General features: G+C 38.1%; 1 protein-coding gene, 1 long non-coding RNA gene, 2 other non-coding genes and 1 pseudogene across 10 annotated transcripts in view; 1 reads left to right on the forward strand and 4 right to left on the reverse strand.

The window, feature by feature from the left end:
* Positions 1–15,796, forward strand: part of LOC106728779 — a 28,347-nt gene extending 12,551 nt beyond the window's left edge. Inside the window, exon 3 of the long non-coding RNA XR_001365040.2 lies at positions 15,468–15,796. This is a non-coding gene — a long non-coding RNA (uncharacterized LOC106728779). The remainder of the gene's footprint in view (positions 1–15,467) is intronic.
* On the reverse strand, positions 378–17,486 carry KANSL2 (KAT8 regulatory NSL complex subunit 2). Of its 7 annotated transcripts, XM_014553230.2 has the most exons (11): positions 17,353–17,486; positions 16,515–16,773; positions 15,484–15,662; positions 14,870–14,984; positions 11,059–11,222; positions 10,686–10,852; positions 9,769–9,865; positions 6,044–6,297; positions 1,776–1,895; positions 1,292–1,419; positions 971–1,110 (listed from the first exon to the last, which is right to left on the reverse strand). In XM_014553230.2, exons 2-10 carry the CDS (start codon positions 16,763–16,765, stop codon positions 1,330–1,332), a joined length of 1,437 nt encoding a protein of 478 aa, XP_014408716.1. In that variant the 5' UTR covers positions 16,766–16,773; positions 17,353–17,486; the 3' UTR covers positions 971–1,110; positions 1,292–1,329. The 7 variants fall into 7 exon arrangements, 6 of the variants coding, with proteins under 6 accessions (XP_006177729.1, XP_032348619.1, XP_006177727.1 ...); XM_006177667.2 differs by lacking the exon at positions 1,292–1,419 and having other exon boundaries at positions 378–1,110; positions 6,146–6,297; XM_032492728.1 differs by having other exon boundaries at positions 378–1,419; positions 6,146–6,297.
* LOC116667880 lies at positions 1,335–1,472 on the reverse strand. The gene has a single exon (XR_004324933.1). It is a non-coding gene; the product is annotated as a small nucleolar RNA SNORA2/SNORA34 family (small nucleolar RNA).
* On the reverse strand, positions 2,885–3,016 carry LOC116667881. The gene has a single exon (XR_004324934.1). It is a non-coding gene; the product is annotated as a small nucleolar RNA SNORA2/SNORA34 family (small nucleolar RNA).
* LOC116667879 lies at positions 9,551–9,680 on the reverse strand (annotated as a pseudogene).
* Positions 17,487–18,982: the final 1,496 nt, after the last annotated feature.

Below are 18,982 nucleotides of genomic sequence, written 5' to 3' on the forward strand. Positions count from 1 at the left end.
TCCTACCCTTGAGAATTCTGTGATGATAATCAGACAATAATTGTGAGAAAGAAATGGGAATGGGAGGAGAGGGTGAAGAGAAGGTATCTGGCAGATGCCTGCAGAAACAAAGTAACACTGGGCAGGTAGGCTTTAATAAGAAGTCCCACCCCTTTCCATTTACTTCTCACAGGTTTTTATCTTATCCTCCAAACCAAATATATTTACTGAAAATATATTTACTTCTTGGGATGGAAGTACCTGTCCTGTTTTCCCTTTCCCATCAGAGACAGCTCCCTAAGAACCCAAAATATGTATACTATTTGTGTATGTATATATATTTATGTATATATATTTATATACTTATGTATATATTTACACACTCTCAAACACAAACATGAATTCAAGTGATTGTTTTATATTTTCATAACATTTTAACATTTAATAGAAACTATATACAATAATTTTTTATTATATTTTACATAAGATAACCACTACAGAAATTTACATAGTAACATTAGAAGCAAGATGGATGGTTAAGGAGGGCCCAGGCCTGTGGGCTATTTTCTCAGAGGCTATAGGTGAGAGTTCATTGGGGGAAAGGGGTTCAGATTACCCAACTGGGTGAGAGGTAAGGAAAGGCTAAAAACACAGGCTGCTAGACAGAGATAATCAGCCATTGGGTCCATCAGTATTGCAAGACTTTCTTTACAAAAATCTCTCTCCCCTTAGGCACAGCCCCAGATACTCTCAATCCCAGCAGCTCTGACGGGAATCGCCTCTCTCTTCCTTACCCAGAATGGGAAGACACTCACAACTTTTAGACACTATTGGTCCCTTCCCCCAACATTTGGCTTATGTTTGACCATAGCACTCAATAACCCAGAAGAAAAACCAGGTAGTCTGGGTTGTCCTTTAGTGAGAGATGGCCAGAAATGCTTGTTTAAAGAATGGGAAACACTAATCCTCCAAAGTCAAATGGTTCCCCAAAACAAACTATCAACTGATAGAAGTGGGTTCTGGCTTCCCATTTGCAGTAGCCACTCCACTCTGAGGCAGTGGTGCAGAGGCTTTCTCAGAAATTCGAGATGCCTGTGATCTGCACCCATCTCCAGCCATGTGCATCTGGCCCTGTTAAAAGAAAGTCACTTTGGTTACAAATTCATTCATTATGGTCTGAAGCATGAATCTGACTTACACAACACCCATGTATGGTAGCAAGCAGAACAAGGCAGCAAATATAAAGTAACTCTAGGCAGTTGCTCTTCCCCATACTTAACTATTCCCAACCCTTAGAATCAGAAGGCATTACTTGTAGCATTCCTGAGGCCCTCCCAGTGGGAAGGTGGTCTATGGGTTGTTTCTTCCAAATGAAACAGCCATTCTCTGCTGAGGTTCCAGAACAGCCGGCAGATCACAGGAAGACAGTCCTTTGGGCCTCTGCTTGAAACCAAACAGCTGTAGTTTAACTGCTGGTCTTCAGTCAGGGCCGTTAGTATCCCACCCAAGGCTCAAAGAATGAAGCCAAATCACACTGCTTGTGCTTAACTCTATGATGAAAACAATTCCAGTGCCGAAAGCAACAATTTACCTACATTCCTTGTCTCAACCTCTTCTAGTTAAATAAATTTGTGTCCTGCTCTCCAAGATATAGGGACCAGGGGCTAGTAAGTGTTCTCTCCAAGGCCCAACTGGGGCACCTTTACTGCTGGTGATGACAACCCACTCCCTGCGGGTACATGCTAGCCACAGCCAGCAGGGAACCCTCTGCCTGGCTGGGGTGGTTCTTCACTTGCCAAAATATCCACTGGGCCTTCAGCAATTTCTTTGATTGAATGATCTTCAAGGGTTAGTGAAGGATCAAAAAGCAAGGGTGAAGGAGGGCACTGCATACCATCCCCCACAACATCCAAGTCCTAGGAAAAGAAAAAGAAAAAAGCCGATCAGCAATACCAAGGGAACCGGTAAGCTGAAGCTGGCCTATTTATCAACACACCTCACAGAAGTTCCCACATACTTTCTCACCCCTCGCCTACCTTTAAACAAAAAAAGATTTCCCCCAAATGTCCAACAAGTGGGATGAGGCTGAAAAGCAATGAGAATTTTCTTGCTGCCAAGTATAAAGCACAGACGACTACAGTAGCTTTAAACAGCACATTTTTAAAACAGGAAAATTCAGAGACAGAAAGTAGAATAGTAGTTACCAGGGGCTGGGGATCGAGGGGAACTGGGAGTTATAGTTTAATGGGTACAGAGTCTCTGGGCTGACAAGTTCTGGAAATTGATAGTGGTGATGTTGCACAGTATTTTCAATGTGCTTAATGCTACTGAATAGTACATTTAAAAATGGTTAAAACGGTAAATCTTACATTGTATTTTACCATGATAAAAAAATTTTAAAAAGCGTATTACTTCTAAGACTAACAGAAGTCAACATCTAAGTTCTCCAGTGATGAATCTAATGTGAACAATCTGAAAACTAAAATGAAATATTGCCTTTCTTTTAGATTGGACAATATGAGACCACTTGATTAATGTTCTAATAGTCACAAAGCAAGCCAGTGAGCGAGAGCGCGAACAAGATAGGAGGAGAAAAGAGAAAGGACAAAAAACTTAAAAGTCTTTCTAAATGGCTAGGAAACATTATTTTGGTTGAGTCCCTATCCCCACAGAGTAAGTCCCTGATTCTTAAACCTAACATAATCCAATTGCTCTTTAAAAAACAAAACAAGGAGGGGGAGGGTATAAGCTCAGTGGTAGAGTGCACGCTTAGCATGCACAAAGTTCTGGGTTCAATCCCCAGTACCCCCACTAAAAAATAAAATAAAATTAATTTAAAAATACATAAACCTAATTACCCCCCGCTCCAAAAAAACAAAACACACCAGCAACACTATATCCTACAGACTGTTTCCTCTACCCGAGCTAGCCATTCCCACTGGGGTGCTAAAGCCAGCAGACCACAGGAAGACACTGCTCTCAGCTCCTGTCTGAAACCATCAGATACAGCAGTCTACTGGTCTTGATTCAGGTCCTAAAGTACTACCTCACAAAGGCTTAGACAGTGAACGCATCAAGCTCACTTTCACGCCACTTTCTAAGCATCTACTGCTAAACTCTCCTTCCCAAGAGTAAAAGCTATCCAAGGGTTTGTACGCCCCTATGTCAAAGCCAATTTATAGAGGCTCTGTATTTCCAGCAATTTAGCTTCATGAGCAGCTACTTTAAATTAAGTCTAAAAGTTTGAAATCTTTTCCCTTTCTTTGCTGTGCTGATCACCAAAAACAATAATCACATCTCCAAGATAATTATGGTAAAGAAAATATAATTAAAGAACATACATAATTTAAACAGAAACATAAGGAAAAGGATACAGTTGGCAACCTAACATCTATTTCAAATGTGTTAGAAACTTCTGCATTATCCAAAGAAACCAGTGTTCCCACACCATTAAGACTGAACGCTGTTTTCTCCAGTGCTTTTAGTACACACACTTCTTATTATGCAGCTGATCCTTCAACAACAAAGGGGCTAGGGGCACCAACGCCCATACAGTCAGAAACCCACGTGTAAATGCCGTCGGCCTGCTGCATCCGTGGTTCTGCACCCTCAGATTCAACCAACTGTGCATCAGGTAGTACTCCAATATTATGTATAGAGTGGACCCACACAGTTCAAACCTGTGTTGTTCAAGGGTCAGTTGTATAAATAATTAACTTGGAATTTAAAAGAAACCATTTAAGTAGTGCAGCAAAAGGTTTCCAAGTCTCAGGATGACAGTGGTATGGAAATTTTTCAAACAAAAATAGATACTGAAAAGGCTTTTCTCACATTCAGTGTTGTCTAAGAATTAAAATTGGGAACAGGAACCTAAAATAAGAGAGGAAGAAAGGATCAGCAGAAATGCCTCCTGTAAGAGGAATGTTTAGAGACATCAGGACACAAAGTATCAGGCAGGCCACAAAGACAGAATCAACATTTTGTTCCGGTCTCAAAAACAGCTCAAAAACCACACACACAAAAGAGAGCAAGCTCCAAGTAACAGGATTAAGGTATTAAATTGTTATTTGTCAAATATCCTTGGATCAAAGGACAGAAAATAAGCAAATGTTAATATCTAGAATGAAAGGCTGAATTTTTACTCATATTAATATCTGATACCTGGTCCTCCCATAAGTATAGTTACCAGAAATCATTAACAAGTTAATAGAAATGATATCTAAGGAGGAATGCAAGTAATAAGTTAAGGCTGCTCGGTGAAATTCATATAATGACCAGTGTGGTTCATCTAAAGTATTAATATGAACATAGATGATCAAGTACAAATAGCTGATTATCATTTTTAAAGCTCTAACAACATAGGTCCATCTAAAACACCCATTAGATTCTCAAAAATAAGGTTACTTCTCATACTTTCTTTAGAAAATTCACACCACAAATAAGGATTAAAAAATTTGACAATACATTTTTAAATTTTTTAAAATTAAGATTCCTTACATTTCACCTATAAGCACATCTTATAATCTCTAATATTTTGTGTTAATATTCTCCAAAAATAAACATCTCCAAACATATTGGAACAGCCATATTTTCTCAGATCTAGATTATCAGAAGTTTGAGAAGGAAAACACTATTTTAAATATGGCAAAAACAGGTGAAAGGGGAAAAGCAAAAAGGTCAAAACAGAAAAGTTAGTAACCTAGTACATCTATGTAAAACACGCATTAGTTTCTACATATGTACATTAATATTGGAAGGGAGTATGGTGATATAATGCTTTTAAGGTTATTTTTCAGGCCCTATAAAGCAGCTAATATTACTAAGTTTAAAAAAAAGACAACACCTCTGGGTTTTCGTCACATGTGAAATGAAGGGAGGTGGACAAAAATCTATCTTTATCAATCTAGGGCTATCCATTTATTCTCTTCAACATAATCTCATTGGAAAAGTCTGGGAAGCACTGGGATATATATAATCTCTAAGGTCCGTTTCCTGTTCTCATACTCTATAAATCTGAAGAACTTTAAAAAGCAATTATAATCAAGATTTTTAAAAAACTGTAATTTTATTACAAATGAAGTAACAAAAATCAAGTCTACTAGCCTATAGTCAGTATAAAACCAAAGGGGGGGATTATGGGAGGAAAATTAGAATATGTTTATTCTTAATGCCACTTTTTCTTTTTCAGGTATTACCCTGTCCTTTGTTAGTGAGCAATATTTAAGGCCACCCAAACCCTGTTTCTACCCTTAGCAAAAAATCTTGCAACCTGTAGTGAATTTTCCATTTAGATCTCTCACTTTAAACATGTCATGGTTATATACAAGACACCTTTGTTATACAATTCAGATTTATCTTCAGAATAAATAATGAAGATCTTTATCCAGAGGCTAAAGATTAAGCAAAGTGCCAAAACAGAGGTGGAATATAACAGGGTAGTGCTAATTAGGGAAACATGCCATCAGAGATGGGTTTATGGGCAGGAGCAATCCAGGAACAAGCTGAAAAGGTAAAGTGTACTGTACACACTTAGAAGGCTATAAAAGTAAACACTTAGGGAAATCACTGTTCTAGTCCATTCACACGCAATAACATATCACAAATGAAAAACAGTAGTCAGAGCTAAGTTTAGAGTCATTTTCCAGGGGACACATTAATTTGAAAATGAAAACCCTTATTACAGGGCCAAAACACAAGTTTACATTGTCAAGAGAAGATACCAGTTTGTCTATATTCTTAAGATTCTAGTGAATTACTCACCTTGCGGATGGGTACCAAATTTCCCAGCTACACAAGTCCAACCATAATCGTGACTTCCCAACTTCCCTAAGTTTACAATTTCCCTTATCATTTCCTCAGGAACAAAACAAACAAAAAAACTTCTGCAAAATTTAAACTGTCTCTAAATGAATATGCTAACATACAAATACAACTACACATACATCATTTCAAAACTTTTATCAAAGTTTTTTGTTTTTTAACCACAAAAGACTAACCTATTCTCGCCATTAATAAATAAGGCCTTTCCTCAAGGGCCAACCACAGCAGAGCTTCTCTAACTTACATCACTGAACTCCAGAGGTAAACTCTCAGTGGGCTGAAGCTCAGCAGCACTCAAGTACAGATCCATGGGGCCGGCTTCCAGATCGTCTGGCACAGACAGTACCTGCTCGGGCTTATACATCTGAGGAGGCAGCTGGAAATGCAGTGGGCAGCAGGGATCCTCAGAGAGGCTTACAGGAACTGGTTTGTTGCAGGGTACCTCTTCAGACCCCTGGCAGCATTTGAAGAGAACCTGATTCGTGTCCTGACAAATATCTGTAGAAAAACGGTCAAGGGAAATAAAATGCATCTATCGAAGGCACAAAATAGCAGTCGTTTCCCATGTAAAATTCAAGGTGTGGACTACACAAGATAATTGTTTACATCTGATACAGAACCAAATGCAGGTAGCCATTTTTAAAGTTACTTCTCAAAATAAGTGTCATTTACTAGCATAATCCTAGCTCTGTACCAGTAATGTATAAAACCAATCCCCAACCTCCACTTCAGGATCTAGTCATTTAAAGTAGAAACACTAATCTTGTTCTGTTCTCCCTTATGAGGGTCAAACACAAAACATTTGAAAACATAGTGCCAAGCAAATAGCAGTTAACAGTGCTAGAAATCAACACCTATTCAGAAGAAACATGTCATGGCAAATGCAAATAGCTTGCAAAGGCCCCTACCAACCCCTTCCCAAGAGTCACGAGATATATATAATGTTGTTTCTGCTGTTAAGCAGATGGGCAAAAAGTTTGTAAAACCTTCTTGAACCTTGTTTCCAAAATGTTTACATGATGAATCTGCTTAAAGCAGCAGCGTGTTGGGGGAAAACAGAAGCCCTAGTAATAGTAACTAGGTATCATATCCTGACAGGAAATAAATTTCCATGCCTCCTTTAATTAGGGGGGTGGTCAGTGCAGGAGAGTCCTGTTATGATCCCAAAGAGAAAGGGAAGATGATTCTGTTTATGAGGGCCCATGGAAAGGAAGTGCTCCAGGAACACCCCAAGAGCTCTAACAACTCCTGTTAAGGGAAGCAGAAAAGGGCTATATTTCCAAGTTGGCAAAAAAGCTCTGTAGGATGAATCAAAATTGAAACCATGATTAGATAACAAAATTCTTATTCAAGTTACTCTATAAAATATATTTTACTCAAGTTTCAACATTTTAAAAAAACCTTAACTACATGGTAATTTTCCCTAGATTAATAGACAACTGTTATTTCAAATTCGGGCTTATTTTTAAACCAGAAAGCACAATTTTCTATAAATTGATTGTACCCAGGATTATCAAAGTATGGGTAATTTTTGTCCCCAAAACTTTAAGGTAGTTTTTTTAATTTAAAAAATCTAATGTACATTATAATTTTTAAACCAAATAAAGCCTCTGGAAGAAAGCCATTTCTTTCAATCCAGTCTTAGAACTTGCTAAACTCTAAACCAGGATTTCACAACCTTGGCATTACTGACATTAAGGACATCTGTGCACACTGCACAATGTTTATTAGCAGCATTCCTGGCCCCTGCCCACTAGATGTCAGAGCATGCCCAGCCCTGAGCTATGACGTACAAAAAATGCCTCCACACCTTGCCGGGGGGGGGGGGGGGGGGGACGACAAAATGGCACCCAGTTGAGAACCACTACTCTAAAGGAACAGTAAATAGCTCAAAGTAAACAAATATGTATTGAATAAATCAATGATCAAATAAACACTGAATCTAATGGAACAATCAAATTTGTAATCTCTATGTGCTTAATTAAGAAGCCCAATCTTACTTAAATTATTAAAATTTCAAACATTACTCCATTAAATGTTTTAATTGGAACTTTTTTCATGGAATTCAAAGGACTTTCACAAGTCTCATTTATTTAAAACCACAATATCCTTGAAAGACCCTCCCCCCATCCTCCTCCACCCCCTTTCCTTTCCAATGGGGACAACAGACAAAGAAGGGAATGGTTGACCTACAACTAGAGTCTGGGTCCTTCACTTTCAGTCCAGTGCTGTCTCCATTAGACCAGAGTAAAGAGTTAACAGGTCACCAATGGCAGTCGCATCTTTCTCTGGGATAAGGACTTAAGGAAGGGTAAGTGACTCAGGCAACTATGGAGTGGAAAGGAAAAGAGCACAAAAGAAAAAAACACTACTTCCCCTCTATTCAAATACACTTCATTTTCACCTTTGCTTTTTAAAATGTTAACAATAAGCTATTGAGTCTAGTGCTGTAAGAAAAGTCTAAAATACTCCTTAATACCCATAAATTGGGTTTTTTGCCTTACAAAGTAATTAAAGAAGAAATCTAAAAAGTACAGAGGGAAAGGGGACATTCAGAACCACATCCAATGTAACACTTCTGTTACATTCCCTCCCAGTATTTAGTTCCATGTAGTTAAAACATACTCTAAAGAATTTCGTATCTTTTTTTGTCACTATCATTTTCCTATGTCATTCATAAATTTTGTTAAATATGTTTAATTCCTGAACATATTCCATTATTATGCTGTGCCATAATCTTTTTCCTATCTCTGAAAATTTTTAAGGCTGTTTCCAGTTAGAGGAATTTTATGTAAAAGTATTGGTCTGCGTTCAATTATCTCCTTAAAATATATTCTTAGAGGTGACAGTATATCAAAGAATATGAATACTGTCTAACTGCTTTCTAAAAAGCCTGTACCACTTTATAGTCCCACTGGCAGTGCTCAGAATGGCCATTTCATCATTCCCTCGCCAACTTCAAATCTTACATAAACAAGTATACAATTTATACATTAAGAAGCTTCCTTGTTTTAATTCCTATTTCACTTATTTATAGTGAAGATAAATACTTTTCAACTATCAGCCACTTCTACTTTTAAATAGATAGCCTCTGCCCAATTATGTTTTGGGCATTTATCTTTAGTTTTTAATTACTCTTTACAAGCATTTTATATATTAAGGACAGTAATCCTTTACCAGACATTTGTTACAATAATCAATAAATTCATAAAATACTTAATAAACAATAGGAAAAAGATCAGTTTTCCTTTCAAAAGTCCAAGAGAAGATTCTCCTTCCCTGCGTATTAAAGAAAATATATTTTATTTTCCAAGTATCTGTATTTCTTGCCAGGCAAATGAAATCCAGTAGGATTTCATATAATGTAGAGCATCATAATATTTAACAAATGCTTTACTGTGAAAATAACTTTCTCAATCAATAGCCATCGTATAGATGCACTTTCACAATTCAATAAACAACTCAAAAAGTTTTACAGCCTAATACTAAATGTAAGTTTCCAGTCTGAATAAAGTCTAAAATATACAAGTCAGGGCCTTGACTATACAAAAGAATTATATTCAAAGGAAGCTCACAGTTCAGAATCATCCTACTGTTTTTATGGAAAACCCACAGCATTTTTTTTTTTGTAGTAACTGGATTTAAGAGTGTAATTCTAAAGAACAAGTTAAGTCAGGTATCTCTAAATTTTGGAATCCCGATATTAATCAACTACAGACAAGTATTAGCCCACATCTGTCACTAATGACTTAGATGTTTCTTTCTAATGAATTGACCACTACATTTCCACAGTTCTGAAATGGCCAACAGAAAGACACTTCTTTAGGCACCTGCTTGAAACCAACAGCTTCAGCAAACTGCCGGCCTTGATTCAGGGCCAAAGGAAAACAAAGACCTTCAATTAAGCAAACTATCACAGATTTCCACTGGCCTTCAGTCTGGCTAACAATTTAAACAGTAAAAAGATACGGGTAAGGCAGTGTCTGGTCATTGGAAGAGACTGATTGGAACAACGAACGTCATCCACAAAGGCCAAGCACCTCTGACTGGAACGAGTGGTATGGGCCTAAAATGGAGAAAACAGTAAGTCAAAACAAACAAACCACAAAAGAACATAAAACCAATTATCTATGAAAATACTTAGTTATAACATTTAAGAAACATACATCCTTAAACCCTAGAAACTTCAACATTTAACAAATTTATTCACCAATACTTTGCAAAAGGAAAAAAATTTTAAAACCTCATGTCCAAATGAGTCAACCCTAATTCAAAATACACCACCTCCATATTATAAAAGTGATATACAGCGGCTTTCTAACTATTTTGTCTTTTAGCAGAATTCTTTTAAAATTGCAATCTTATCTGATGCCTCAATAAACAAAAAAGAAAAATGGAATTACTCTTATTGAAGCAAAGACCAAGGGCTTGAGAAACAAATTTAAGAATGATCACTTAACTCTGCTTCCTTATCAACCTTCCTGACATTCATTGCTCCCATTATTCTATCTTCCCACCTTCTAAAATAAGAGTCCCAAGCTACTTAGGTGTTCTGTGCCTATTTCTGTACTTAAGAATTTTTGAATCTAATAACTTAGAAACCTATGACAACCCTTCAGTATGCGGATGAGAACAGAGGCCCAGAGAAGTTCAGTTATCAGTGCAGGCACAGAACTATCAGAAGGGAACTGAGACTAAAACCCATGTCTCTGGACCTCCAGATAAGTGCTCTTTTCAATATACCCCACGTCAAAGAAGTCAGATTTCAGAACCAAGAGTGTGTAACAGTGTTTTGACAACTGTAACTTTTTAAATAAAGCAACTGTATACATATATGTTTATACTTATACGTATATACTACACACACACACACACACACACATCACCTGCTGAGAGGCACCATCTGTGGCCAGCATTCTGCGTTCCTTCAGCTGCCTATGTAGTAAGGCTTCCACTCCATAGCGCTGACGATACCGTCGGAGACATTTTAGACGCTTTAAGTTCTCTCGTTCTTTGGCCAGAAGTCCCTCTGGGCCAGTCAGGAGACTACTACCTGGAAAGTCACAACAGTTAAGATGTTATTTGCCAAGCAACTAATCAAGGATGCTTCTCCAAATTAATAAGAAGTAAACAGGCCAAAAGACAGTTTCAAAAGCACATCCTCCTCCAATCCAAATAACAAGACAGAAGTAAATCTAACTACCACCAAATTCACACGTTGAACCCACAACAGCTTGTTGGAACTGGCATAAAACTTGCCTAAAGCTTCATGTTCCACTTTGCGATTGTGTAAGTAACGTCGCTTCTTCTCTTTTAGCAGATGCTGAAGTCTTTTAAACTGGTCAATGTACAAAGACTGCAAACGAATTAGCTTTTCACGCATTATCAGAGCCACTTCTTCTGCTGTGTAGACACCAGCATGTCTAGAATAAAATGGAGGATTCAACAAAGCATAAGAAGTGTATTAATAAAACCCAAGCTTAACAGGAGAAAAGAGTAAAGGTTAGACTTAAGTTTGCTATTCAACAAGCAGTCCGTGCTGAGACAATCACCTTATTAAACAGGAATGTTTTCACACAGCATTTTACCATTCAAGTTGTTATTAAAAAACAAAAAAGAAAATTCCCAAGAATGGATACTAAAATATGATCTCACAATCTGGGGAAAGGGAAGCGATTCATTATTTTCTCCAATTATGTGCACTGTGTTTAAATAGAAGTGAAGATACAAAATACTCAAAACTTTTATTAATCTACATTCTTGTTCCATTTAATAATTTCATATATGAAAATCACTTATCAGTCAGGACAGCTTAAAGTGCTTAATTTAGTATCATGTATCTTAATATATTTTAATTAAAGTACAAAAGATAACAAATAATTACAATTTTTAATTTAAAAATACACTTCTATGTGGAAGTTTACATAGGCCCTCAAAACACGGGTCACAATGGCTATTCAATGTCCTCAGCTCATTTTCTTGACAATGTTCTTAAAAGACAGCACCCTGGGTTAACCCTGAATTGCCAAAGATCTAGCTCCACATCAACTTTATTACACTTTGCCACCAGTTATGAATTAACAGAACTTTTAAAAAAGTTATTCTACTGACTAATGAGGTCACATAAGGAAATGAGTTAAAAATCAGTTTAATTAAAGACTGTTTTCTGCCTCTGAATTAAGTAACTCAAAATTTAAGAGATTAACTGCAAATCTGAAAGATTTTTGGTTCCATTTGTCTTGTGTAATCATTATATAAAGAGCAAGCTATATACCTTGACTTGATATTTATACTAATTTTAAATCCAAAAATTACGTGCTCTTTAAAATTCAGCTGTTAAAAATCACTGAAATACACAGAATAAACAAACTTTGGGACTGAAAGCAAGTAATCTCTGCCAAAAATTTTTCATAAATATAAATAGGAGACAATACTACCAGTGTCTAAGAAATAAGTACAATTACAAAGCACTCTAAAGTATAAACAGAAATTAAGAACCAAAACATGAATAAAACTGGCAAATTATACAAATGTCAAAATCTAAGACTATAAAAAAATATGAAAAGGTTTATTCATACTCAGGAAAAAGGGGCTTGTTTGCATTAATATGTCTGCAGGCCTGAAGTACTGAGGCCTCACCCTAGTAGCAAGTTTGTTAAAATGAAATTAATTTCATTGTACCATCAGAAGAGAATTTAATCAATGAGCTGGGAATTAGAATTTATAAATGGGAAGACACTACAATTAGAATTTACTACAAATCATTGCAGGGGAGAGGGCAGTGAGCATCCGGACTAATATGAATGCTTAGTTCACGTGACAAATGGATCAATTATTTAAAGATTCAGACTTTCACAGCCAGTTATTAAAATCATGAACTAAGTCTTCTAGATCTGATATGCACAAATATAAATCTAGGTTTTATTGTTAGAATTCAACTTCAAGAAAGAGTCACCTTATAGTCTATTAAATAGTATCTCTTAAAGTGCATACTTCCAAATTTCTTTACTTTGATTACAATGATGAAGACTTGAAATGATCTTTATCAAAATAAGTTCTGGATGCCTATAAAGATCATATGATAAAACTTATTTTTTAAAAAGGAAAAGATTTAACAATTATTCTTAAGCTAAAACTTCAACAGTGTTGGATGTTGTAAAGGAGCTTTTAAAGCAATTAAGCAAATGGTTACTTTGAAGGAAATCACATACATATATCTACAAGGGGGGAAAAACTATGCCAATAGCAATTCTAGGTAGGATAAAATCTCTAATGACATCATCATAAACAATTCAAAAAGAACTTTCTGAAACAAGTGAGTGAAGATATATGCTGTAAATTGTTACTGATTCAAGAAGTATTGATTCAAAAATGATGACAAAAACACTGGCACCAAAGATGAAAATTCTTAATTAAAAGAATTTCATTAAATAAAACACTTGCATTAAATATAAGATGATAATACGTAACCACACTAATGAATTAAATATTGTAAGTGGATAATTAACAATTCTACTTACATCCCTAAAAATGCATATACATAATACCCTGTTGGTGGATCTCCAGGTTAAGGAGAGCCCACTATGGGACTTCAGCATCCTTGGATTTTGGTACCTGCCACAGATACTAGAACCAATCCCCCTCAGATAACAAGTGACAACTGTATTTTAGTGGGCCAAAAAATGTTTTGGATATTATCAGTGGAAGAATTAAGGAAAGCCTTATATTTAGTTGCCTAATAGCTGAGCACATCTAGGGCTTCCTTTTCCCCTTTGAATGTTCCTTTTAGGAGAAACTGACATCAAGTACCTAGTCCTTTTAACATTTATACTTCTCATAAAACTAACTGGTATTTTGGTTTATATAGCAATCTCTTGTAAATTAGATTAGCATGAATGTGTCCCCTAGGGACAAATCTACTCTAGATTACTACTGACAAAATCAAGTTCCTGGACTTTCAAAACTGAGTGTTTACCACACCAAAATAGTCACTTTGTGACCCTAAAGAGCATACACCTCTTCAAAGCAGCAAGTTTGACATTTCTAGAAACACAATGGGAAAATATATATATATATACACATTTGGTATCAGGTTTCTATTGAGAATCCTGCTAGAAACAAACATTTCTACTCAAACTAAACAGACTTTCTAAACAAGTACTTCCTGAATAGCTGACTAAACTGAGATTACTTAAATAGGTGAAATTATTCTACTCAGAAAATGTAACCCCTACATGACTTTTTATAAATGTCAGAATCCAAGGAATGAAGAAAATGCTATTCCAAGAATTTAAAAAGGAAAGGAAAAAAAAAAAATCCAAGTCAAACACGGGTCAAGTCTAGAAATTCATTACCCCTCCCACAATTTAGTTCTTCCACCTAAACTATCAGGGGGAAGTGTTAAGAGACAGAGGTCAGAAAGAAAACAAAAACAATAAACTAAATCCAAACCATGAGACACAGAAATAAGAGACTGGAGTGGCAATGTTTTTAAGTATCTACAACTCCGAAAGTGATCATGGGTTAAGTGACAAATAGAACCTTAGTAAGATATAATTAGGTTGATTACTCACTTCTGGGTTTCTAAATCAGTTTCTCTTTCTTAGGCATGAAACCAAAGGAAGCTCTTGAACACCTTTTAATTTTTCTTAAATAAATAAGTAAAAGGGAATTTTGCAGAAGTAGTAGTTATTCAAATACAATCACTTTATTATTCCTGAGGTTTAAGCCAAGAACTGATTCACATCAATTTTCTCTACTTGATCTCAACCCACCTCCCACTCCTGTGTCCAAGAAATTTCCTATTTTCTCCCCTACACTTTCTCATGTGTAGTTGATGTCCAAAAACTGTCCCAAATTACAAGACTTCTAACAAAGAATCAAATCCTGCCTTGAAGCAAGATGGTGATAAACGGTGACACTTTTAATACATAGAAGCTATTACTGCTCATACATAGCTAAGCTATCTTCAATCCTCCTAGTTAATTAATCTGTGAACAGCATGCAGTACTACATTCCATATACTAACTAGTAAAATATTTAAAAAGCCTTATGTGGAGTTACAACTTACTTTAGGGGATCTTCTTGATCACTGTCTATGCTATCAGCTTCACTGTCAGGGTCACCTCTCCATGTCTGATCCACAGTAATGGGTTCCTGCTCCCCATCACTCCAGCTGTCTTCATCTGAGGCAAGGAAGGGAGAGCAGCCATTAAGACTTCCCACCTCTGTAACTCCACCACACAAAACTAGATTACTTAACACAACAACCCAAACCTTAAAGTTGAAAACAACTTAGCACAGAGGCACTGGCAAAAAAACAGCTTAAGAAAATACATCCCAAGTTATGAGTACTTATATAAATGAGTTAACCATACCCTCAAAAGCACAGAACGGCCAACTCAAAATTATTCTGTTTCCCTGCCTAGCAAAGATAATAAATATAAAAACAGCAATGAAGGAAATAGTCATAAACTCAGGAAAGTACACCTAAGCACACACTACTTAAAACCAAAAAGACTGGTGAATTACATTGCAGTCCTGAATTTTCATGGAATTGCCAGTGAATTAACAATAATATTGTATTATCAAGTGCCACACATGTTCGAGGCACCGTGCTAAACCAAATTAAGTTCTTTGTTAACTTTCTTCCTCCTTTTTCATTCTAGGAGAGAAGATCCTTACCCAGAATCCGGCTGGCTTCACTGCGGCTACTTTCTGGAGTCTGAGACCCCAGCTCTGTCTTAGCATATGAGCTCAGCTGGCACAAAAGTGTTTCACCCACAGGCCCTGGACTGGTCTTCTTCATTTGAGCATGAAGTGCCAGGGCATTCCTACGGGCATGTTCAGCACAGAAGGACACCCTAAGGAAACAAAACATTAACATTTTATACTCTGGTTCCTTCTTGAAAGAGTTCTGTCATTTTTCACAGACACTGATCTTCAGATCATTTTCAGGAAATTAAAATGACTATTATCTTCATTTATAAATTTAAAACGCCAGTGAGGCAGAATAATTTAATTGGCCCAAGGTCAACTCATTTGATATTACTAAAGGGAAATGCAGGTAGCAGAATCTAGTGCTCTACCATCAAACAAAACATACCAAGTATAAAAATGCTGACATCATCTCACAACAAATCAAGGAGATCCACTTTCATCTCTCAAAACTGGTTCTGGAAGGCAACTATACACTTCAATATCAATCCATTGTAGGTAATAAGATGTGAGACACAATTTTAAAACCAGAAGATACATGCAGAATTTATCTAGCCAAATTATGTTTCTGCATGGATACCTTTGCTTAAATGATGAAAGCTATCAAGCCTTTCCCAGAAGAATGATACACATATATACAATTTTGCATTATTACTTGAGGTTTAAGGACAGCCAAAAGAGCCGTGGATCCCAGGGTTAAGAATAATCTAGAATATCCTTTACTTTACAGATAAGCAGAAAGATCCAGAGATTAACTGGTCCAACTGGACGTGGTCTCCTTCCAATTTTCACTGTTTTTATTTTTCCAGTTTTCACCATGTTAAAAAATTTCCCAAAGATATACCCATAGCGTCAATTTTACAAGCACATGACCTAAAAACTCGAAACTCAGCAGCTATTCCCAAACCCACATCATACCACATCCTCCTCTCACTTAAAAGCTAAAACTACAAACGACATAGATATCTATATATATATATATGTATATATATATATACCCATCTTTCTTCTCAGGCTTTGGGGCAGCACTGGGACATCTTTTTCCGTTCTTCGTCGATATATAACTGCACTGCTTGAAAGGTGCATTCTTGTCTTCAAGGATATGCTTAATGCAAAACTCCTGCCCCTCCAGACGAGGTTGCGAGCATGGGCGATGAGTAAATGAACAAGACAAGGGCTCCTGAGACCTGGGCACTGGGGTGATCCTCCCCCGATTGGTCGGCAAGACGTGGATCCGAATCCTGTTCATACCAAAACCTGCAGGGTCACACAAAAGATCAAAAAGCCCTTCCTTACCATTCCGGAAAATTCCTGCTCCACAATATCCGAGCAGACCGCGCGTGGCTTCTAAAAGACGAGCGGAAGTCACGATCCTCAACTCCCCCAGTCCAGGTCTCCCCAGGCGTTAGTAATTTGCCTCACCTCAATTTCTACGTCAAGCCCTCCCCGACCCCGGCCACCACCACCACCACCAGGCTGAAAAGTACCCGAAGGGCTCGCACCGCCGCGGTACGAGGGGACGGGCCAGCGCCGGCCTCACGCGGCGGCAGCAACGTCGCAGCACCGCGCCCCGCCTCGGCCTCCGCCTCCCCGGATGCCGCCTTTGTCCCGGCCCGCCTCAGAGCTCACGGTCGGGCCCTGCCCATCCTCGGCGGCCCGTGCAAGCGCCATTTTGTCCTAAGACTCCCAGCACGGGAGGTTCTGGGTCCTGGGAGCCTACACGAGGAGAGCGACCCTGACGCTGACTGAGGCAGAATAGCAGCTCGGAAAGGGAAAAAGGGGAAGAAGCAGCAGCCTCACTGCAAAGGCGAAGAGCAAGCACACCCGCCATCTTACCTCTGCCGCCGCGCCACGCCGCGCCGCGCCGCGCCGCTCGTCTTCTGGCCGCGCCAGCCGCTTCTAACTCGGCCCCATTCCTTTCCGTGCTCCCAACCGCTGATTGGCTACTGCGCCTACGACTGTGCGTCACCATTGGCCGAGGCCCGCTACCAATCAAGCCTGAGAGGGCGGGGCGCTGAGTAAAGGCGCGGCTGGGTGGCTGAGAAGAGCTGTCAGCAACTCCGGAGAAAGTGAGGCTGCGGAACCCGCTCGCTCGGTACCGCTCTTTTCCACCTCGCGGCGCGGCGGGTTTTCAGGCCGCAAAAGCGACTGAAAGGTCGCCGTGAGTCTCAGCTGCAGATACCTCACCATCCTTACACAGTGGATACCAAATCAGGCATATAGAGGCCAAAAGATCACTGTACATTTGACTCTTACTGTTTATACAGGAAAAGGCTTTAAGTTTTCTTTTGTGAACAGTTCATTTACGGAAACTTTTTTGAGGATTTACTGAGTCTGGGAAATTACATATATAAACATTTAATTTTCAGAACAATCCTGAGGTAGAAGCTATAATCTCCGTTTTACAGATAAGATAACGGAGGAACAGAATGGGCCCATATCTAGTAATGGGGGAGGGAGGAGAATTTGAACCCAGCCCTAATTCTTTATCCTTTTATTGCCTCTCATATAGTGAAGAACATTGGACTGAGAATTAGGAAATGTTAGTTTTAGTTGAGGCCTTGATTCTCTAAAATTCTCCACAATTCCATGCTAAATAATGCAGACATATAGAAATGGCAGACACAATCCCAACTTTATCATCCTTAATGGACTTCTTAGTTAAAAGCATTTCTCGTGTTTCATCTCCACCACACCTCGCGTTGAAATGAACTGACACTTTGGCCCCTACGCCTTCTGGATCTGTTTTGCATCCCAACCTTTCCAAGCTCTCTTATGTGCTGTCGGTTTCATTTAAGTAAGCTGTTTCTCCACTACAAGTGAGCAGGTGAGCATGATTCACAGTGGTGAGTGAGAATCTACAAGGCTCAAGCACAGCAGTTTAGGCACAAGAGTGATTAAAACCAAAATGGGGGAAGGAGGACTTATAAGTGCCTTTTCCCGGAGATTAGGTCTTTCCCTGGAAGACCCCTTCATGAAATTCATTCATTCAATAAATACTTATTGAGCACCTAAGTGCCAAGCACTGGGGATAGAGAAAACAAGAAAGATAACCCTGCTTTTTTGGAATAAACATTTTAGAGTAGTTTGAGATTGTGGAAGCAATACAACCATAATATTAAATAGCAACTATGAGTTATATATGTAAGCAAACATGCCAACCCTCAAAGAGGTACAAAGGCATTTGTTATAAACACCCTGTAACTCAAAACTAGCAGAGGCAGTCACATCACAGGAAATCTATTCTTTAACCACATGCAGTGATATCGGAAAACAATATTGAAACTACTACAGGGAACAATGTAGTGGCATCAGGGACTACATAGGGATGTAACAAAAACTTTAGAGGGTCTACTGAAGGTCTTAGTTGAAAGAATAAAAAAAACCTCCTGATGAGCCCAAAACAGACCCAAAAATGCTATTTAGAGCCACTTCCTTCTAAGTCAACGAGGGGGTTGATATTATT

Source organism: Camelus ferus, chromosome 12 (genome assembly GCF_009834535.1).
Source record: "Camelus ferus isolate YT-003-E chromosome 12, BCGSAC_Cfer_1.0, whole genome shotgun sequence".
Lineage (NCBI taxonomy): Eukaryota > Metazoa > Chordata > Mammalia > Artiodactyla > Camelidae > Camelus > Camelus ferus.

Coding starts and splice junctions, on each gene's coding strand:
- KANSL2 (XM_006177665.3), bottom strand. CDS start 16,765: ATGAACAGGATTCGGATCCACGTCTTGCCGACCAATCGGGGGAGGATC. Junction 10,853..11,058: donor AGTGGAACATGAAGCTTTAG/GCAAGTTTTATG, acceptor GTGACTTTCCAG/GTAGTAGTCTCCTGACTGGC. Junction 1,896..6,043: donor TACCTCTGGAGTTCAGTGAT/GTAAGTTAGAGA, acceptor TTCTTTTCCTAG/GACTTGGATGTTGTGGGGGA.